This window comes from Lytechinus variegatus, chromosome 16, assembly GCF_018143015.1.
Source record: "Lytechinus variegatus isolate NC3 chromosome 16, Lvar_3.0, whole genome shotgun sequence".
Lineage (NCBI taxonomy): Eukaryota > Metazoa > Echinodermata > Echinoidea > Temnopleuroida > Toxopneustidae > Lytechinus > Lytechinus variegatus.
Window position 1 is genome coordinate 27,640,727 of NC_054755.1, and position 19,497 is coordinate 27,660,223.

General features: G+C 37.9%; 1 protein-coding gene across 1 annotated transcript in view; it reads left to right on the forward strand.

Moving 5' to 3' along the window:
- Window positions 1–19,497, forward strand: part of LOC121429528 — a 56,779-nt gene that overhangs the window by 17,090 nt on the left and 20,192 nt on the right. The window contains exons 4-6 of the mRNA XM_041626587.1: window positions 8,204–8,601; window positions 9,149–9,263; window positions 16,453–16,763. Coding sequence (XP_041482521.1) covers window positions 8,204–8,601; window positions 9,149–9,263; window positions 16,453–16,763 — 824 coding nt within the window. The remainder of the gene's footprint in view (window positions 1–8,203; window positions 8,602–9,148; window positions 9,264–16,452; window positions 16,764–19,497) is intronic.

Here is a 19,497-nt window from a genome sequence, read left to right on the forward strand (position 1 = left end):
TCCCCTTTTTTTTTGGGGGGGGGGTGGGGTTATAGCCACTTCCACATACTGAGTGTATGAATGTAACAACTGCCGGTTAAAAAAAATTCTTGCAAAATGAATTTTTATTTAGATTTTACCGACAGTTGGTCTGTTCATGCTTTAACTTTTTGGTTTGTTAAAAAATTCTGAGAGTGTATAAGATAGAGACTGTAGTTAGGGTCATTATCTGTTTCATCCACTGATGCTTGTTGAAATTAGAATTTGATCATTTGAATGGAAGAATTGAAATAATCATTTTTTTTTCTATGGTAGGTCTTCAAACACTAATATATCATATAAAAAATATTCAAAGATTTTGAAAATTATCACATTCCATGCTCCAAAGTGATATGAATTTTGACAGTTTGGTCGTGAATATGCAATAAATTTTGAAAACCTTTCTTGATAATGAAATTCAATCATCATGAACCATAGATATTTATGAATGTATCACTTTATCAGGATTACTTGCTTACTTTGTCTTTTCTTTGATTAAATTTTTTTGAAAACTCATTAACATTATTCTTTGATGAATTTTCGCAAAATTTTCAGCAAGATCCTTCTCTAATTTTCTGCTTTTATTAGTTTAAATACTAGTGGAATTCCCTTTCAATTTATTTATCTTAGGCTGCGTTTCTCAACTTTTCCCAGTTGGAAACATGTCTACCACTCTCAAAATGTGTTTCCATGGACTTTTAAAAAATAATTGCCCGTGCTAATCATCTAATTGCAAAGTAAAAAACAAAACAAACAGACTTGTCAGTGTACAGCTGCATTGCTCGGGAGAAGGGGTCGCGTATAAAGGCTCATGTTTTTTTCGCAATGTAGCTGTGTATACTTGGTTTGGCCATGGAGCTCCATGGTTTGGCGATCATCAAGTATTCTCTGAAAAAGAAAATTGGTGGAAGTGATAGAAGTATTAAAATCACCACTGCAAAAATGTGTTTCTGGCTCAGACAGGTCATGGATTGCACAAATGTTTGCAAAATCTTCAAAAAGATTCTGGAACCCTGTTATCAATACAAATGCATTCATCATCTAAAAAAGTACCCTGAAAGTCTTAAACCCAGTTTGAAACATAATCCTAGCAGAGAAATCAGGTGATACCCTTATGTGTATATTTTGCTTGGAATGGAACACATGTTATTAATCAATATCACTAATTATATTGACAAGTACTTCCGTAAGAAGGTTTTTAAAAGAGGTCCCATATCTAGAGAATCACAACCTTTGAACTTTAAGAACCTGCTGCACTCTTCGTACAAGAGTAGGGAGAAATCTTGGAAATGCTGGTTCGATGGTCCTGTACTCCTCCAATTTCAGTGGGGGGGGGTGGGGGTGATAGAGTTTACTCACAGTGATTCACTTAGCTCTTTTCTCTTGGATATAGGTGATGCTAAACAAATAATTATAATAATGATAATGTTATAGGTAATTATAAAGACTAAATGATTATACTACTAAATAGTTATTAACTTATATCACTGGTTATATTGACAAGTAAGAAAGTAATGTCTAGAGAGAATCACCAACTTTGAACTTTAAGAACCTGCTGCACTCTTCGTAAAAGAGAAGGGAGAAATCTTGGAAATGCAGACTGGTGTGGTGGTCCTCCTGTACTCCTCCAACTTCAGTGGGGGCGGGGGCGGGGGGGGGGGGGGTGATAGAGTATACTCACAGTGATTCACTTAGCTCTTTTCTCCTGGACATAAGTGATGCCAAACAAATAATTATAATAATGATAATGTTATAGGTAATTATAAAGACTAAATGATTATACTACTAAATAGTAGACTAGATTTTTACTTGCACAAACAGCACAATGTTTTATAAGCACCAACAAGTATGCACTGCAGATGAGCACTCGAGATATTTCCTTAGCACTACATCCTGACTTATGGATCCTGCTGAGTAGTATCGTCGTATAAGTAGAAGTATGAATTTTATTTTTGTAAGTTCCTCTGATTCATTCTTACATTCTCTAAATCACTGTCACATGTTCCACCCTAACCATCGTGTACATTCGTGATTCCAAAGCTTTGTTATTCCGAAGGTTCGGATATTCCGAAGGTTCCTTAATCCGAAAGCGAAATAAGGTACGTTGTTCTGATAGTTCGACAATCCGAAAACAAAATGAGGTTCGTTGTTCCGAGGGTTCGTTTATCCGAAAACGGAATAAGGTTCGTTGTTCCGAAGGTTCATTTATCCGAAAATGAAATGGGGTTCGTTGTTCATTTCGTTTTCGGACTAACGAACCAACTGAATTACTAACCTCATTTCGTTTTGGCATTAACGAACCTTCGGAATTACGAACCTCATTTCATTTTTGGACTAACGAACCTTCGGAATTACGCCTATCATTTTCTTTTCGGATTAACCAACCTTCGGAATTACGCCACAAATGTTTGGATTAACGAACCCTTTTTCATTTTCGGATTAACGAACATCGAGGTTTAGGCATTTTACGTGTTTCGGAATTACGAACCTTCAGAATAAAGAACCTTCGGAATTACAAAGTGTAACCTTAACCGTCACCCTAAATATATTCTTGAATCTATTAAATCAGAAACTAAATGCTAACTTGGGATAATCCATGTTTTTTGTTTTTTGTTTCACCTGCGCAGTGAAGTGAGACTAGGGGCTATTGTTTATGTCAACAGTAAAGACATTGGCATTCAAGTTATACATAACCAATTAATGTATCCCAGATGGTCTTTTTAAAGAAAATCTTATGTTTTTTATTCATTGATTTTCCAAGTATTTTGGGTGTTATCCCACAAAGGTGAGCTCTATGAATACCAGTATGCCCATGGCACTGTTTTGTCATAGCTTTCAAAACTCAAAATGTTGGTAATTGTTAGATAGCAAAGAAAGTCTTACAAATATGCAGATCATATTTTAGCAGACTTCAAAATATGTTGAATTCTTTGTGCTTACATTGTGGAAGAACTTTATTTTAGTTGGGATGTCTGACTACACTGGCATACCCCCCCCCTCCCGCCCTTAAAAATATCATTTAACTTAAGATATGTATTTATCAAAACAAAACAAGATGTCAGCAATTTATACCAAGGACAAACACTTAATTTTTGCAATTTCTTGTAAATTTTGGCATTCTTTTCTACTGTATGGACCTGAGATTTAGTAAAGAGTGGTACAAGTCACTTTTGCGAGATACTGTTACCCGGATAAGACACATGAATACCACTTCAGGGCCATATTGTTTTGCACAATACTCGGCTTCTGAAAAGTATTTTGTTCTAATCCGACTGGATGCGCTCCTGGATGCTGTGCCGTTTCTCAAATTACCTGGTCCATGATACGACAAACAGAACAAAATATCACATTTGTAAGCAGTTCAGCCTTACATAGAAAATTGACAGAAGCACTTTGGACCTGCAAAATAGTTTATAAAGATGGGTTGATAAAAATGAAAGTTTTCTTGAGGAGTCCAGACTCCAGAGAGGCATTCTTCTGCGCTGGGTCGAGGAGGTGCAGCAGTGAGGCAGTGATATAGGGATGAAGAGAGAGTGGTTCAAAGATGGGAAGATTCAGGGGATCAACATTGACAGAAATGGTAATAATTCTTGATTTGTTTGAATAATAATATTCCGCTCCAATATAGCATTAACATTGTTTTAAAATGTTTTAGAAAAAATACCTCTGTCATATTGAATAGAGGAAAAGCAAACCATCCAAGCGGGGGAATTTGTTATGGAGGCCTGAAGATAGACTTTTGACAAGGAATTGTTACTTGGCTATGTTCTTTGTCAAGTAGTGGCTGGAAGGAGACCAGCAGTCAAAGAAGAGAGCGGGCGAAGATCAAGATAAAGACTTTTGTCAGAACCTTGCGTTCACTGCTTCCTGTGAATTATTCATGAGCATGCTGATGCGCCATTCTGCACTATTGATGCTGATGACGTCATCCCGGCGGGTTAGAGGCACTGATCTGTATCCAGTATCAGTGGTACAGGGTCATACGGGGTTCAATACGAACGATGCTAGCTGATCGGCCGCTACCTTTCAGGTAGAGATTGCGAGACGGTAATAGTGGTTAAAATAATAAATCCAAGTCGGGTTCCTAAAGGCACTGTGACTGAGCTCGCATCTCTCGTACTACCCGGCCTTTCACGACTTATCGTTTTTTAATCGATAGGCATTTAATATAATTATAACAACTAAAGGCCTTGTTTGAAAGATCCTTGATGAATGCTTTATACATCATATCACCTAACAATGATGGTTGCCAATTTGACAACTCACCAAAACAGTTGATGAATTCAGGTTCATCCTGTGCTCCTTTCAGTGAATAAATTTACGATTTTGGTCAGTAATTTACATCGTGTGTTTTTTTTTACAACACTTGAACATATTGACAACAGAAGTTATGGCCATTATTCCACTAGTTAATTCAAAAGTCTCAAATGAGACCAATTATGGCATTTCTAGCTTTTCTTCATAGTTTCCATTCATTTAGATCATTAAGATGGGGCGTGGTCTGGCCCCAAAGCATTACCCATACAAGATTTGTAATCATTCCATCAGTGATCAGTACCTTTAATTTTCTATCAAGATATGCATTCTTTTTAAAGTCTAAAGCCTAAGGTTTGCTGTTGGCAGAAAGAATTAGTATCAAATATTCTATACATATGTAATGCTGGGATTTGAATCACCTGTTGTGTTTTCAAACCGGCCTAATCTCTACCAATATTCCACGCTAACATACTTCTTAAGATAAGATGCACTGTTGTAATGTGTTTGTGGAACCGTAAAATATGCAAGTAAAGATGCTCTGTGTGCCATATCACCAAGCGTAGCGATTGATGGTACGCCTCATTCTTACGATTGATGATCGTGTGTGATCAATGGCGGGTGTCAGCTGTGTGATTGATTGCTGAGCCTTGTGTAACTCTCCCCCCCAGGGAAATACAGGTGACTCATCCCAATGCATTGGGAGTTAAGCTGCTTCATGAATTTCTAATCATCAGATACAGTCAGAGTGTCTGAGATGGTTGTGCCCTTGTGGAATTTACAGGTAGTGTAGTGTTTTCAAAAAATTCAAGGTGGAAAGAAACCAAGACCCCGTTCTCACTACACTTTCTAACACTAGTTTACTGGAAACTGGTTCAGGAAACCAGTTTGGAAGAGTGCTTTGCTTGTGTTCCAATTTGATCACCCAAAAGTTGTTTTCAAAATTACTTCAAGTAAAGCGATCTTAATGTTACGGGTACGCTCTCAGTGGGGTGACATGTTTCTTGCGAAATTGGAAACCGCAGCTTAGGCATTCAACACACACAGTGTGTGGAGTAGTGCGCTAAAGTGTGCGAAGATCGCTTTCTGAATAATGGTTGTGTCCTCACGCTAAAACCAGTTTAATGCCGCAAAGTGATCTTGACAACTACATCGCGATGAACCAGTTTGGAAGATCGCTTCGAGCGTTCTCATTACACATTAAACTAGTTTTCAGTTTCACTAAACTAGTCTTAAGATAGTAGTGAGAACAGTGTCCAAGTTGTGTTCATGAACACTTTATATGTATGCCTCATTTACATTTTCTAAGATCATCATACATGGATTAGTCTATGATATTTTGGTGGCATTGTAGGTGCTATGGGGCCATGGGCTACAATATTTCTGTTTACATTTACTTATGGGCCATTGTACGTTGTCTTGTGTTTTACATTGTAGAAAGAGGTGGTACTGAGATTGAACGATGTCCCTCTGCTACGATAAAGCAAAAATTACTGGCATCAAATGTTAGAAGGGGGCATAGTTTAGTAGCACTTGCACACGCTGACACTCTCTTGCTCTACAATATGCCACTGGATGGTTTCAAACTGCCTCGATCACAAAGGCAGTGACATAAATTTTTGTTCTAATGATTTAAAATTCAGGAAAAATTAGCCTACTCAATTTGAAATCACGATTATTTAGATTTTATAATTGCGACATCACAGTTGTTTGCATTTAAACTTGATGGCTCGTTATCAAGAAAATTCCCCTCTTTGTATTGTTTTGATTGACTCTAATGAACTCAGGGTCATTACCAATATCTCTTGGATGATTGCCAAGTTAGCATGTCAACTATCCTCATCATGTTTACAGTACATGAAAGTACCAGGGGCAGCACCATAGGGGGGGGGGGGGGCAGGGGGTGGCCCCCACTGATTTTATTTTCAAGTAGTGAAAAAGAATGGTTGATTAAAGGTAGAAAGAAGATCTTAAAATGGGAGATTTGGCCTGTGTAACCCTGTAATATCCCTAAATTCTATTAAGATAAAAAAATGACATCACATTATGAACCGTCTTCACCCCCCCCCCCCCCTCATCCATCCAACATCCCAACCCTTCCCAAATCTGTTTAATCTGGGTTTAACCTGTCGCCACTTCAAATGAAGAGGTAAAATTCATAAGGTTCATCAGGCATACTCAGTTCTCTTTAGAAATGTACGTTGAAGTGCAGTATGTTCACATCAGACAAAGATTGAGGTTCAAGGGTGAACCCAAACTTTCTTAATTATATTAAGAAATTTTCTGTTGTTTCGAAAAGTTATTAGAGACTTTCTCAAATTTGTAATTTGCAGAATAGGATTGTTAGTAGTGCTAGAGACATTTTTCCATTTAGTCACATACTTATCAGGAATTTATGGATTTTCTCCTAAGCACCTTTATCCTCAGAACAGTAACAGTTTTTTCTTTGATAATGAAGGCAGCGATCTGTATAGCTGGTTGCCCAATTCCTATTGAAATGTTGAAGGTTATTAGCAAATGTAAATTGATTTTAGTATGTGACTGTATGGAATTGCAACGATTATCTGATTGTGTTTACCTCTAATGACTTTAGAATGAAGTTTGAAAGCTGATATCCACAGGGAAGTACTGAATTGTGCTTGTCAAAGAGCTATAAAGATGGCTGACTGATATACTCTTATCAGAGCTCTGTATCATTTCAAGTGAAGTTGTTGCTTGAGATCAACTAGGGATTGGATCAACAGTGCTTGAACATGCCTGGATGTTCGGCATATCAAACATATATACTTGTAATGCCCTGTTTCTACTATTGTGCAATCCGTTACGAATGCCACGATATACATGTACCTCCCGTAACCAAAGATACTACAAGGGGAAGATCGGACACTTTGGCGATTTTTGAAACGCTCGATAAAATGCTCATGGGGAAGGACGCCCACTAGCGTCAAGCAAGTAAACCAGGCAAACCATTGCACATTGTCACGCTGCTGTGTATAAAACATGTGGGGAAAATGAGAGAGGGGATTTTTGAGAGGGCACAAGGGCGGCGCATGGGAATATCTCCACCTTTTATGACTCAGAAACCTCTGAATATATTCATCTCTAATAAAAAAAAAGAAAATTGAAGGAAAAAAATCTTAAAATGTTCAAATATTCTATTCCTTCACTCCACCATTTCTCTCATATGTTTTGTACACAACCAGATCGTGATACGCTTAGGTAAAAAAAGGTTGTTACTTAACGCTGTGGGGCGCTCTTCCCGAGCGTTTCATTACGTTGTCTATGTACTGTCCGATCTTCCCCTTGTATCTTTGCTGTAAACTAATTCCCAGAATTTTTAACCATTCAAAATTTTCTGCGATCAGTACGATTGCCACAAGTAATCTGATACGATCTGACACGACCACTATGATTATTACATGATTAAGATCACTGTTTCAATCATGGAGCGATTGTGAAAATGGGAACTACATTTAGGTATTTCAATTTGGACAACACAGAATCTTTCAGAGAATTTGAAAGCTGCAGGTTGATCTGCAAAATCTAGATGACAAAGCCTCCTTGGAATTGAATAACCATCAGTTGTGATGATGAAACTAGTTAGAGGTGTGCGGCTCCAACGTTTGGAGCGTCCATGTTAGGCAAGGCATAATTAGGCAATAAGGTACTGTATATCATGTATGTTGATGCCATTCAAATTAAGGTAGATTTCTGGATATATTCTGACATACAAATTGAAATGTAAACGGCGAAATTGAAGATATAAATTGTAATAATAAGAATGGATAACTCAATAAGATTAATAGTTTGAACATTTCTGAATATTGTGCTGGGACTCTTAAAAATGTGTGTGCATATGTTGTAAAATGTTTCAATGATGGATTGTAACTACCAAATACATGTATCCCATTTATTTCTAAACATGTTTTAGCTAATGGCGCTGATAGTAATCATGCTGTAACTGAGGAAACGAAAGAACCTGTGGTCAAAATTGACGTTCCAACAGTATCCGTAACAGTCCAGATCAGAGATCCCAAAGATGAAACAGCCGTTGACGGACAAGCCGCTTCAAATGCAGCGGAAGCGGAAGATCAGGTTTCGGATATGCCGCCCTCTGCTGTGCAGAGACGGGTCAAGGGTGAAGCAAGTGCCGACGAGAGCAAACGAAGATCGCTGATGCTGTGGGTAGATCCAGATCTGGTGCAGACGGTTCGACCCGACCAGAGTACAAAGAGTCCACAGCATTCGCCGGAAGACATCCCTTCGGATCTGAAGAGGCTGAAGAAGGTTATACGGAAGGAGCGATGGGCAAGTGAAACAGAACATGAGGTGATTAAATCTTAGGTCCTATTCACAGATATAAAGAGAAACTAATTAAGGTCTTACGGTTTCAAAATAACTGATTCTACAGTGTAAATAATACAGTGTCTTTTCCTTTTGCCCTTTCTGACATCCCCTTATTTGTAAGAACTTGTTAGAGTTTGGCTCTGAAATCTCAAATGTTCAGAGGAACATTTGGTTGCTCTGAACCCCCGGTAATCCCTGTATAAATGCAAAGGTAATAACAGAATCAAAAAGTCAAAGGGTTCTAAATAGCTTGTTTGAAGGGCTTTTAAAATCAAACTTTTAACCATATTCATCAGCTTAATTACCCATAAGAACAGGGTTTAAAGTTACCCAAGGCCATTGGAGGCCATTGCCATGGGTGCCACATTAACTGGCCTTCATGCCCCCTCTAATTGGTCTTGGAGGTTTGTTCTATCCTGTAATTTAGAAATGTGGTATCGAAAGAGCCATTGATTGGATAGTTGTTATTGAAAGAAGTTGGAACCTTGTTTTTGTTTTGCTCAAGACGGATTCTGTCTTTTATGATCAGGTTCGCAAGGAGATGTGGAAGAATCTTTGTCTCCAGAACAGCGCAGGAGCATCTGTGTCCCATGTCTACCAGGAAGTCGAAGAAGGACTCTTTGGGAAAGGGCCAGACTCAATTGGTAAGTTCGCTTGATGAATTTCATAATTGTCTATCATGCAGAAATCTTTTTTTTTGAATGCTTATATAAAAAACAATATTTCGAGCCCCCCAATAACAACAGGTAAAAGTAAGCAAGTGAGTGGGGCGTATGTTTCTCTTTGGTGAATGTTGGAGATTATTCATTTCCAAGTAAATTATGATTATGATGCAATTTATATACATTTGTATGTTTGTTTCATATATTGGTGTGTGGATTTGTGCATCATTCTTTAAAAAATTTGTGCATTTGTATCTGAGTGATCTGTGTATGCTTGTGTACAGTGGGAGTGGGTAATAGGTGCACATTTTGGTACATTGGTGTTTAAGTGAGGGTGACCCATATGCATGTGGGTGTTGTTGGTTTGTTTGTGTGTGTGTGTGTTTATGAGTGATGCACTTTATGAGTCTAAAGTTGGTTTGTTAGGGTTTTTATGGTCTAGTTTATTTGTCATTAGTACATGTACTTGCACGTGCGTGTTGATGGGTTTATGTGAGAATTAATTTACTTCACTATGAGGATGTCTGTATGCGTGTTATACAATGTAGCATAATTTTATGCATTTAAAGCTGATGTGTGTATTTCATTAATCACGTTTGTTGGTGTGGATGTGTGTTTATGAATGATTGATTTCATTATTGTAAATATGTGTGTGTGTGTTTGAATGATTTAGTTCCTCAATTTGTCTAAGTAGAGGTGTGGGTGTGTGTTTATTTCTGGTTTAATTTATTGTCTGAGCGAGTGGGTTTGTGAGTGATTTGTATATTTGCCAAGGAGGGGGTGTGGGTGTGGGTTTGTGTATGACTTATTTTTTTGGCTAAAGTGGGTGTGTGAATGTGGGTTTGTGAGTGAATTAGTTTATTTGTAAAAGTGAGTGTGGGTTTGTGTGTGAATCAGTTTCTTTGTCTAAAGTGGATGTGAGTGTGGGTTTGTGTATGAATCAGTTTCTTTGTCTAAAGTGGGTGTGAGTGTGGGTTTGTGTATGAATCAGTTTCTTTGTCTAAAGTGGGTGTGAGTGTGGGTTTGTGTATGAATCAGTTTCTTTGTCTAAAGTGGGTGTGAGTGTGGGTTTGTGTATGAATCAGTTTCTTTGTCTAAAGTGGGTGTGAGTGTGGGTTTGTGTATGAATCAGTTTCTTTGTCTAAAGTGGGTGTGAGTGTGGGTTTTTGTATGAATTAGTCTCTTTGTCTAAAGTGGGTGTGAGTGTGAGTTTGTGTATGAATCAGTTTCTTTGTATAAAGTGGGTGTGTGTGTGGGTTTGTGTATGAATCAGTTTCTTTGTCTAAAGTGGGTGTGAGTGTGGGTTTTTGTATGAATTAGTCTCTTTGTCTAAAGTGGGTGTGAGTGTGGGTTTGTGTATGAATCAGTTTCTTTGTCTAAAGTGGGTGTGAGTGTGGGTTTGTGTATGAAGCAGTTTCTTTGTCTAAAATGGGTGTGAGTGTGGGTTTGTGTATGAATCAGTTTCTTTGTCTGAAGTGGGTGTGAGTGTGGGTTTGTGTATGAATCAGTTTCTTTGTCTAAAGTGGGTGTGAGTGTGGGTTTGTGTATGAATCAGTTTCTTTGTCTAAAGTGGGTGTGAGTGTGGGTTTGTGTATGAATCAGTTTCTTTGTCTAAAGTGGGTGTGAGTGTGGGTTTGTGTATGAATCAGTTTCTTTGTCTAAAGTGGGTGTGTGAGTGTGGGTTTGTGTATGACTTGGTGTCTTTGTTGACGTGGATGTGTCAGTGTTGGTTTGTTTGATTTTGTTCATTTGACAAAGTGAGTGGGTTTGTGTATCATGTATGAGTTACTTCATTTTTCCAAATTTAGTTGTGTATGTGTGGGTCTGTGTGTTTAAATGGATGTGTGATGTGGGTTTATGGAAGATTTCATTTGTATGCATCTGTCTAAGTGGGTGTGTGAGTGTGGCTTTAAGTACATATGTCTCTGTGTATGTGGATTTGTGTCTGAACTAGTTTATCTTATGAAGATGATGTGTGGGTGTGCGTTTGTGTGTGTTTGACGGTGGTTTAGCTCATCTGTTTTTGTCACTTCCCTATATGGAAGTGAGCAAGGGGCTCAGGCTTCTTCTGCCCATGGTCCTATTTCAATGGGTAAAAAGTCCTCTGATCACCTTTGCTAAGCTTTATTTCATCAACAATATACTCACAGATAATGAGCCGATTTCATTTTATTTTGAAGATAACCTTGTAACATTTATGTCCAGGGTAAAAAAGGTTTTGAAATTCAAGAGCTAGAAACTTTGCAATATGTCTTGTGCTGTCCAAGTAGTATAAGTTTGAAAAACAAACACCCAATCATATTTTGCTAGACTTTGTGATCTCAGCAATTCATCAACAATGTACTTACAGGTGATTTCACCATTTGATTTGAGGTTATTTTTAAGAAAACAGAAAGCAAACAACATACATACATACATACATACATGTACATACATACATCAGGGCTCGACACTAGCGGCGGTCCGACGGTCCCAGACCGGTAAAAATCGCCGTCGGGCCAGTAGATTTTCAAAAATAGGAAGATTTACTGGTCCGACATGACCAGTAAAAAATATCATTGTCGGGCCAGTAATTTTTCAAAAAAACAGCAAGATTTTAAGTGTCCGACATGACCAGTAATAAAAACCATTGTTGGGCCAATAACTACTCCAGAAATGGTCAAATTCACTGCAAACCATTCCCCCCCCCCCCCCCGATAAATTCTATCATTCACACACAGAATACACACAGAATTAATCGCACGTAATTGCTACTAGAGCAGATACAGTGTACATATGTAGCTAGCTAGTGGTAATTTCTTTACTGGCTACGCGAACGAAGCTTGGCTAAACTCTGGCAGAAATCTCTCACAGAACTGTCAAAATTCACGGTTCATACTCATGAAAGGCTCTTATAATGTCCATATTTCCTAAAAATTGGAGTAACTCTGTCATCTGTAAGCAGTAAAAGGGTACATTTTTACTTCTGTTTGGTTCAAACAGATCGGGTTTCGGGTGGTATCGTCTGTATACATATTAGCCCCACATATGCATTTATGTGTGTGTTGATACACTTGGTTTCTGACTTTCTTTCGTAGCTATTTTAATTGAGCCAAAAAAGAAACATAATTTATGATAATAGTTTTAGCTTTCTTCGTCTGTTTTCTTCGCTTCTTTCTTTTCAATCTTTCTTTATTTCTTTCTTTCCTTCCTTCTTTCCTTCTTTCCTCCCTTCTTTCCTCCCTTCCTTCCATCCTTTCTTTCCTTCCTTCTTTCCTTACTTCTATCCTTCTTTCTTTCCTTTCTTCTTTCCTCCCTTTTTTCATTCCTCCCTTCCATCCTTTCTTTCTTTCCTTACTTCTTTCCTTCATCCCTTCCTTCCATCCTTTCTTTCTTCTTTCCTTCTTTCCTTATATACTTCTTTCCTTCATTCCTTCCATCCTTTCTTTCTTCCTTCCTTCTTTCCTTACTTCTTTCCTTCCTTCCTTCTACCCTTTCTTTCTTTCTGGCTTTCCTTCCTTCTTTCCTTCCTTCTTTCCTTCTTTCTTTCTTTCCTTCCTTCTTTCCTTCCTTCCTTCTTTCCTTCCTTCCTTCTTTCTTTCTGACTTTCCTTCCTTCTTTCCTTCCTTCTTTCCTTCCTTCTTTCCTTACTTCTTTCCTTCTTTCCTTACTTCTTTCCTTCCTTCTTTCCTTCTTTTTTTCTTTCCTTCCTTCTTTCCTCCCTTCTTTCCTCCCTTCCTTCCTTTCTTTCTTTCTGACTTTCCTTCCTTCTTTCCTTACTTCTTTCCTTACTTCTTTCCTTCCTTCCATCCTTTCTTTCTTTCTTACTTTCCTTCTTTCCTTACTTCTTTCCTTCCTTCTTTCCTTCCTTCTTTCCTTCCTTCTTTCCTTCCTTCTTTCCTTCCTTCTTCCTTTCCTTCCTTCTTTCCTTCCTTCCTTCCTTCTTTCCTTCTTTCTTTCTTTCCTTCTTTCTTTCTTACTTTCTTCGTTTCTGTCTTGCTTTCTTTTTGTCCTTCATTCCTTCGTTTTACGGGGGGGGGGGGGGGTGGGTCACGAAAGGCTAGAAAAATAAACTTGCGCCTTTTTTTTAATGTTTTCTTTATTTTTTGGGACCAGTAGATTTTAGGTTCGGACCAGTAAAAATTTGAAAAACTGGGTATCTACTGGTCCGACATGAATAGGTTGGACCAGTAGAAAAAATGGGTTAGTGTGGAGCCCTGCATACATACATACATACATACATACATACATACATACATACATACATACATACATACATACATACATACATACATACATACATACATACATACATACATGTAGCTTGTCCCATACTTCCCAAGTAGAAAGAATTTAGGTAAAGCAAACAACTATCATATTTTGTCAGACTTTGTGATCTACTATCTTAAGTTTTATGAATGTTTGTTTGTGCGTGAATAGAATACAAAAAAGAGAATTCAATTTGAAATGTTTACCAAACATGATTTGTTTTGAGTACCCACAATTTGTTCCTTTTTTTAACGATTGGTTTTTGTTGGTGTGATCCAGTTTTCAAGACTCCGTACCAACTCATGTCAGTGTTGGCCCATTTAGGCCACCATAACCATCATATTTTTTTTTGTACTTGGCCTGAAAAATAAAGAAAACATTAAATGTAAATGAAACATTTAAACAAGTTAAATGGTTCTGGCAGTAATTATAAAATTAAAACCCCACAAACTATACAAGTTAATACACAAGGAAAAGATTTGAGCTTATGAATGCAACACCTCGGAAATTAAGACAAATAAAGAATGCTACAAAAATATCTTCATGGTTTGTGCACAAGAAGTGTAAACTTATAGATTGAGTCTGGATCCTACTACACAATTTCAACGAGTTACCAGGGTTCCCAGCCCATCAGGGAAATCTGGGAAAATTATTTTGCTTTCTTTCAGTCAGGGAAAAATCAGGGAATTTGATTTAAAAAATACCTAAAATCAAGGAAAAATGCCCCAGATCACCAGATGAAAGAAAAATCTGAATTTTGATTAGCCCAAAAGAGAAAAGCACGGTAGTCAGTAAAGGCCACCGCACACCTTATGACCCGACTGGTCGGCGACTGGCTTGCGACTGAGTGAGGGGAGATGAATCGCAAGGCAGTCATAAGCCTCGACACCGCACACATTGCGATCCGATCTGTGACTCACGCATGCGCATTTTGCTTTTTGGCATAGCATCTGAGAAATTGCGCTTACTACTGCGTATGCGCGTCATGCAACTCTGCTGTCTGATTGGCTGGAGGTTGTATTGAGCTTGCGACCCAGTCATAAGGATTCGACATGTCAAATCCTTCCGATTTTCCTTGCGACTTGTCTCTGACCGGTCTGCGACGCTCAAGCTGACAAGAGCTGTGACGTCACATCTCCCCTCACCCTGTCGCAAGCCAGTCGGCGACCGGTCAGGTCGTAAGGCGTGCTATGGCCTTTAGACTGTTATATTGTTGCATATCAAAACAGCATCCATTGAATGACTGATTAGGGTGTTTATTTAGTGTAGCCTCTTTGCCTGCAGTACAGTTTTTATACTGAAAATACATGTGATTCACTGCAACAACTTAGAAAACATGCGAAACTGGGAATTTGTTTAAATAAGTATCAGGTAATTTTGAAACTTCATCAGGGAAAAATCAGGGAATTTCCTTTTCTTGAAAAACTGGGAACCATGAATTACAGAACTGAGGTATTATCAATCTCACATTGACATAGGAATAGATTTTAAGATCAATCATTGAGTTTGTGTTCTGCTGCTTCGGGGCCCTGAGAAACACTATCCCATAGCTGAGTCAGATCTCAAGTGCAGATAAAACATCAAACCACACAGGGTGGACGGAAAAAGTGAATATTTCACCTCAGCGATCTTTCAATTTCACTCATTCCTCTTGAAGACATAACAAACAGGAAAACATTCAAACCAAAGGATTTATACTTAGAGCAATGATAAATAATGAAGTGCATTTTTTTTTTCTTGCAACTTTTTCAGATAAAACCAATCTGGAGATAGTTTGTAGTACAGATGCTTTTATTGGGATATTTTGGTGGATTAATCCATTGGCAGATCCAGCCGTGTTGGATGTAGTGGTATTTCAGGGGCTCTTATGTGTGTGCACACTAGGACCCTGTTCTCGTTACCGCCCAAAAACTAGTTTAACGTGTAATGAGAACGCTCGAAGCGGTCCTTGAAGCAATCTTCCAAACCAGTTCTGAAAATCACCTTAATTTTGCGTAAAATCTATGACCACTCTGAGCGCATCCCTGTAGCAAGAAGACTGCTTTACGTAAAGAGGGTTTTGAAAATCACTTATTGGTTGATCAATTGGAAACGCTAGCAAAGCGATCTTCCAAACTGGTTTCCTGAACCGGTTTCCACTAGATTAGATTTCGGAATGTAATGAGAATGGTGCCTAGTTGACCCCTAAAAATTTGTGTGTCAAAAAAAAATGTGTCATTGGTCCAATTTTTTTCCATGCGTAAGTTTCTTATTTATGAGTTTTAACAGAAGGAAGTGGACTTGATCACTCTGTCCTGGGGAGCAATTTATGAAGAAAAAGAAAGATCGAGTCATAATTACTGACAGTTGTTATAAGCTACTGAAATCATTGAATCTGATTGGCTCAGAGCAAAATGTGTCAGTGAAACTTGCATTATGAAACATACTCCAGTAGTAAATAGGAGAGGAACCCTTTGATATAATGTAACCCTAGGAATGATAATTGTTTTATCCAGACCCGTAGCACAAAATTTTATAAGCAATTAATCCATAATTTAAAAGAATAGTTTTGATTGGTTCCTCATCAGTCTGCTGATCAAAATGTGCATGCAACGATGATCTTGATAGGTCATTTCATTTAGCTAACTCTGGGTTTACTGGGAGCTGGAGGTGCTTTTACACACACCTTTTCATGCTTGTGATTTTCCTCTCAAGAATATTCCTGAAAATCGGGTAGAATTTGTTTTCAAAATTTTGAGAACACTCATAGAGCATGTATGAAGTAGATCTAATCAATGTGATTGTGTTTGCATCAGCACTTTCGTATGAAAGTAAGATAGAATCACTTTCTGAAATTGCCTCTTGGTCTGTAGGCCTATCTATTTTTTTACACTCCATTCAATGTTTCTCAAATATTGGTTTTCTATTCTTGTTTTTTCCTCAGACCCATCATCCATCACCCTACCCAGCTTTGTGGACCCTGACCACTCTGCGGCCTCCTACGCCCTCAAGTCGGAGGGTCAAGCCCGCCTCAACCGCCTCCTCTGCGTACTCGCCGACACAAGACCCGACATCCTTTTCTGTCCACTGCTGGCGCCCTTGGCAGGCATGCTGCTGCATTACATGAGTCCGGAAGAGGCCTTTGACAGTCTCTCGGCGCTCCTAGGAAGCACCCGCTACAAGTTCTTGGAGGTGTCCTGGGTGGAACACGAATCCTTCAGGATCAGTTTTGAGAAGCTGGCTGCAAGGTTTGCGGTAGGTTGGCAATCCTTTCTGCAATAATTGCAACTGTAATCATTAATATGATCACATTTTTTGTCTTAACTCAGGCTCTTGATCATACTTGAATATTATGTTGTAAATACAAGCTGGCTTCCAGATTTGTGGTAGGTTGGCATTTGTTTCTTGCCAATCCTTTCTGCAATAAACGTGACTGCAACCATGATTACGATCACATTCGTATCCTTGCTATTATATTTATTCTTGATCATACTCGAGGTATTAACAGATACAAGCTGGCTGCAAGTTTTATGGTAGGTTGACAATCTCTTCTGCAATAAATGCAGATCCAATCATGGTTACAATCACTTTTATCTTAGCTCTATAGTCTTAAAGGGGAAGTTCACCCTGACAAAAAGCTTATTGTAAAAATAGCAGAAAAAATAATTTAAAAAATTTTGCCGAAGGTTTGAGAAAAATTCATCAAATAATTAATAAGTTATTAGAATTTCAATTATATGATTTGTGGCTTCATATGCAAGCAGCATTCCTACATAGCGAATGGTAAAAAATCAATGAAATGTCATTTTCTCAGAAAATTGAAAATGGCTTTCACTGTATCTTTTATATATCAATAGACAAACCATTTCACACCCGATCATGAAAAGAAAACAAAATTAAGTCTTCAGGAACCATACAAAATTTGAAATTTATGCATTTTATATTATATAACACATGGGGCAGCTGCTCGTTTATGATGTCACAAATCCAAAACTTTGAACTCTAATAACTTTCTTACTCTTTAACGGATTTTCCTCAAACCCTCACCAATATTTTTTACTATTTTTTCTGCTATTTTGAAAACAAAGTTTTCTTCAGGGTGAACTTCCCATTTAATTATACTTATGGTAATTAGGAGACATTACTCTAAAATTCTATTTCACATCAAACATAAGTCCTTTGATTGAACACAAATTTGTCGTTGATTTGGGTTTGATTGCAATTCAGTTTTCTTGCAACGCCCCAGTTACTCCTTATTTTACCAAAGCTTTAGATGGGCTTTAAAGGGAAAATGGCTTTGTAGTTTCCTTGTAAAATCCATTTGGCAGCATAGGCCTATTATGAATGATAGATACATTGAAAAACTAGATGTGGCCCTGAAACTTGGATATATGTTTTCATAACCATCTTGAGTAAATTGTATCCTTCTCATTGAAATGATTGGTTTTGGGGTCACAGTTTATGTCAACATTGTATGAGTCAATCTACATAATTTACATGACAAGTCAAACTGAAACTATTAATCAAATTTTGTTAGACATCTGCAAATGATGAATAGGTCATTCTGAACTAATATGGTGATCTATCTAACTCTTGCATGCGATATAGATTACACATACATGGTTTTGGTTTTGTTTGTTTCATTTTCATAAATTAGAGTTTGTTCTCTCATACCCTATGTATGTATATACACTAATACTTGATTGACAAGACAAAGTCATAGGTCATGTCAATGTACTTTTGCTTTATACCCACAATGCCCTGTGACTGTCTAATTTGATCGTTTTTTTTTCAGGTTAGGAAATCGAGCCAAAAACCATAATTTAGTCCCAAATGAATGATTTTACAAATTTTTATTGGATTATCTGGTGGTGTAAAAGGTATTTTATGCCCATAAGAACGTTTTTGCACATAGTTATGTCTGCAGAGCCTCTTCCAATGCTACTGACGTGACTCAGGACACAACGCGCGGTCTGACACTTCACAGAATAAAAAAAGAATCGGACTGATCCATTAGGATATGAGGGGTATAAAAGTACGCAGTCGGGAGAGAAAATTACTGTGCGCCTGAATTACGTTCGTTGCATGCAAATGCATATTATTTTACATTGTAAATAATGTACAGTGTATGTATATAGATAGTATCAATGCTCTGAATCGCCATCTCGTTTATTTATTATGACTGGAGAAGTGTGTTTATTATGTTAGGTGTCCGGACACCCAACTCCCATACCCAGCGCTCTGCTTCGGTACCCGGCCCGGGGCCCCAGCCAGTGAATGTGCATACACACCCAGTCATAGTCATACGCCGGTTTATAAGACAACTTACTATCTACCGTAGACAAAATGGAACGTTCCTACTTCCTAGTACTAACACACAACGTCTTCGTGTAGAATTTGACACGGAGCGACTGGGCATGCCTTCAAATTTTTCAATAAAACTTTATTTGTGTTTGGTATTATTCAAAATGATTCCCTGTGTGATTTGTACGGTATACTACTGTTAAGATGGTAAACTATTTAATTTAGTTCCTCTGAAAAAACAATGCAATTCACCAATAAAATTCGACAAAGCTCCCCAGAGCTCGGGCTGCAGCATTAGGTTCGATCACCGAGCTGCAACTGTTACACATACACGCATATTATGCATGGGTTGTCCTTGGCAAACACGGGTACGGGTTTACTCTGACCGGGCAAAATGTCAACATTTTGAAATGAACAAAGAGATTGGATTAAAAAATGACGGTACTTTTTTTTTAACTAATCAAAATGGATGTTATATAATTGTAATCACAGTGATCTGAACTTTCAGATGATGTTTCACTTTCTTACTTAGCTTGATTTGGCACGAAGTTATCAGAGCAAAAGATGTGTGAAGTCCTTATTGTAGCCCTCTCTCACACAAAATTGGGGGAAACTTGAAAAATGTAAGTCTAAGATGACGGTATCTTTTAAATTCTACATATTTGATATGAGTAATACATGTATA